The sequence below is a fragment of the Terrapene carolina genome, unplaced genomic scaffold (genome assembly GCF_002925995.2).
Source record: "Terrapene carolina triunguis isolate 2854851 unplaced genomic scaffold, T_m_triunguis-2.0 Scaffold338, whole genome shotgun sequence".
Taxonomy (NCBI): domain Eukaryota; kingdom Metazoa; phylum Chordata; order Testudines; family Emydidae; genus Terrapene; species Terrapene triunguis.
Window position 1 is genome coordinate 1 of NW_020664689.1, and position 1,659 is coordinate 1,659.

The 1,659-nt window shown below is 53.6% G+C and overlaps 1 gene segment (V, D, J or C); it reads left to right on the top strand.

Moving 5' to 3' along the window:
- Positions 1–873: 873 nt before the first annotated feature.
- LOC113407762 overlaps positions 874–1,659 on the top strand; it is a gene marked incomplete at both ends in the record, with an annotated part of 2,229 nt that continues 1,443 nt past the window's right edge. The window contains 1 exon segment of the C gene segment in view: positions 874–1,185. Coding sequence covers positions 874–1,185 — 312 coding nt within the window.

Below are 1,659 nucleotides of genomic sequence, written 5' to 3' on the forward strand. Positions count from 1 at the left end.
GCGAGAAGGTGTGAAAATTGGATTGGATGGGGCAAACGCTGGGGTGAAAAAACAACTTTCACTTGTCTCAACTTCCCCTTTTCGGCCCCTATGGGTTGTTTGTTGCTTTTCACCAGAGATTTGGTCATGAAGCCTGCAGAACTCTGAAAAGATTGAAATCTCTGGGGGGTGGGGTATTTTAGAGAATCTGCCATGGGGTGCGTGTGTGTGAAAAAGCAGACTTTACTGCTGTCCTGGAGCTGGGGATAGAACCCAGGAGTTCTGGCTCCCAGCCCACCCGTTCTAAGCCACAAGACCCCACTCCCCTCCTAGAGCCAGGGATAGAACCCAGGAGTTCTGGCTCCCAGCCCCCTCTCCCCCCACTCTAACAGTAGGTCTGGGGATAGACTGATCCTGGAAAGGGAAGGCTAGTGAGATGATAACGATTCCAATGTTTCCTTGCAGCACATCTATCTGTATGCATCACAAGCTCCGCAAGGACTGAGAGATCTAGTGGGTTCGTGTGTGTAGAGGGGTTGGGAGCCAGGGCTCCTGGGGTTTGTCTCTGACTCTGGGAAGGAGTGGGGTCTAGTGCAGAGGAGCAGTGAGCGGGCTGACAGCCAGGGCTCCTGGGGTCTGTCTCTGACTCTGGGAAGGAGTGGGGTTTAGTGGAGTGGAAAGGTGAGTGGGCTGACAGCCAGGGTTCCTGGGGTCTGTCTCTGTCTCTGAGGAGGAGTGGGGTCTAGTGGAGTGGAGAGGTGAGCAGGCTGACAGCCAGGACTCCTGGGTTTTATGCCAAGCTCTGTAGAGCCCCTTCGCAGGTTGGAGTCCCACTATTTTTGGGGTTTAGGATTCTCAGTTCTCAACGTCCTGACTTGCCTTTCTCCCTGACAGAGCTCCCGCAAGCCCCCTCTGTGTTCCCTTTGTTCCCCTGTTGTGACGACATCGCCAGGAGCCCCACTTGTGAGGTGACCATAGCCTGCCTAGTGACCGGCTATTTCCCGGAGCCCGTGAACGTCAAGTGGAATTCCGGCAGCGTGACCAAGGGGATCAAGACCTTCCCAGCCATGGCACAGAGCAGTGGCAAGGCCTTCACCCTCGTCAGCCAGCTCACCATCCCTGCCTGGGACCTGGCGCACAACACCTACCAGTGCAGTGTGGAGCACACTCCCTCCCGTAAAAAGATAGAGGTGGAGATCACGAACGGTGAGCTACATTGGGATGCCAGAGAATGACGAAAGGACTGAGGCAGAAGGGTGCAATAAAGTGTCAGAGGGAGTGGGGGAGATAGAATGATAGAGTCCATGGAAGGGACGATAGAGAAGAAAAGGGATGGATGGACAGAGATGAGGGAGAGATAGAGGGAGTGAAAGAGAGAGGGATGGATGGTACGGAGCGTGGGCTAGGTGGGTGGACAAATGGAGATACAGAAGGAGGGATGGATACAAGGAGGGATGGCTGGAGAGATGACATAGACAGAGTGATAGATAGATGGAATGGTGCAGAGGGAAGGAAGGAGGGAAAGGTAAAACTTTCCTCTCTCCGTTGTCATTCAGGACTTGAGCACATTGTGCTCAGAGCTGTACAAATGCAATTGATTCATGATTCTGACCTGGTATCCATTTTCTCTCTCTGCTGCCAGTATGTGAGGCTCTTATTCATCCTGAGGTTCGCCTCCTG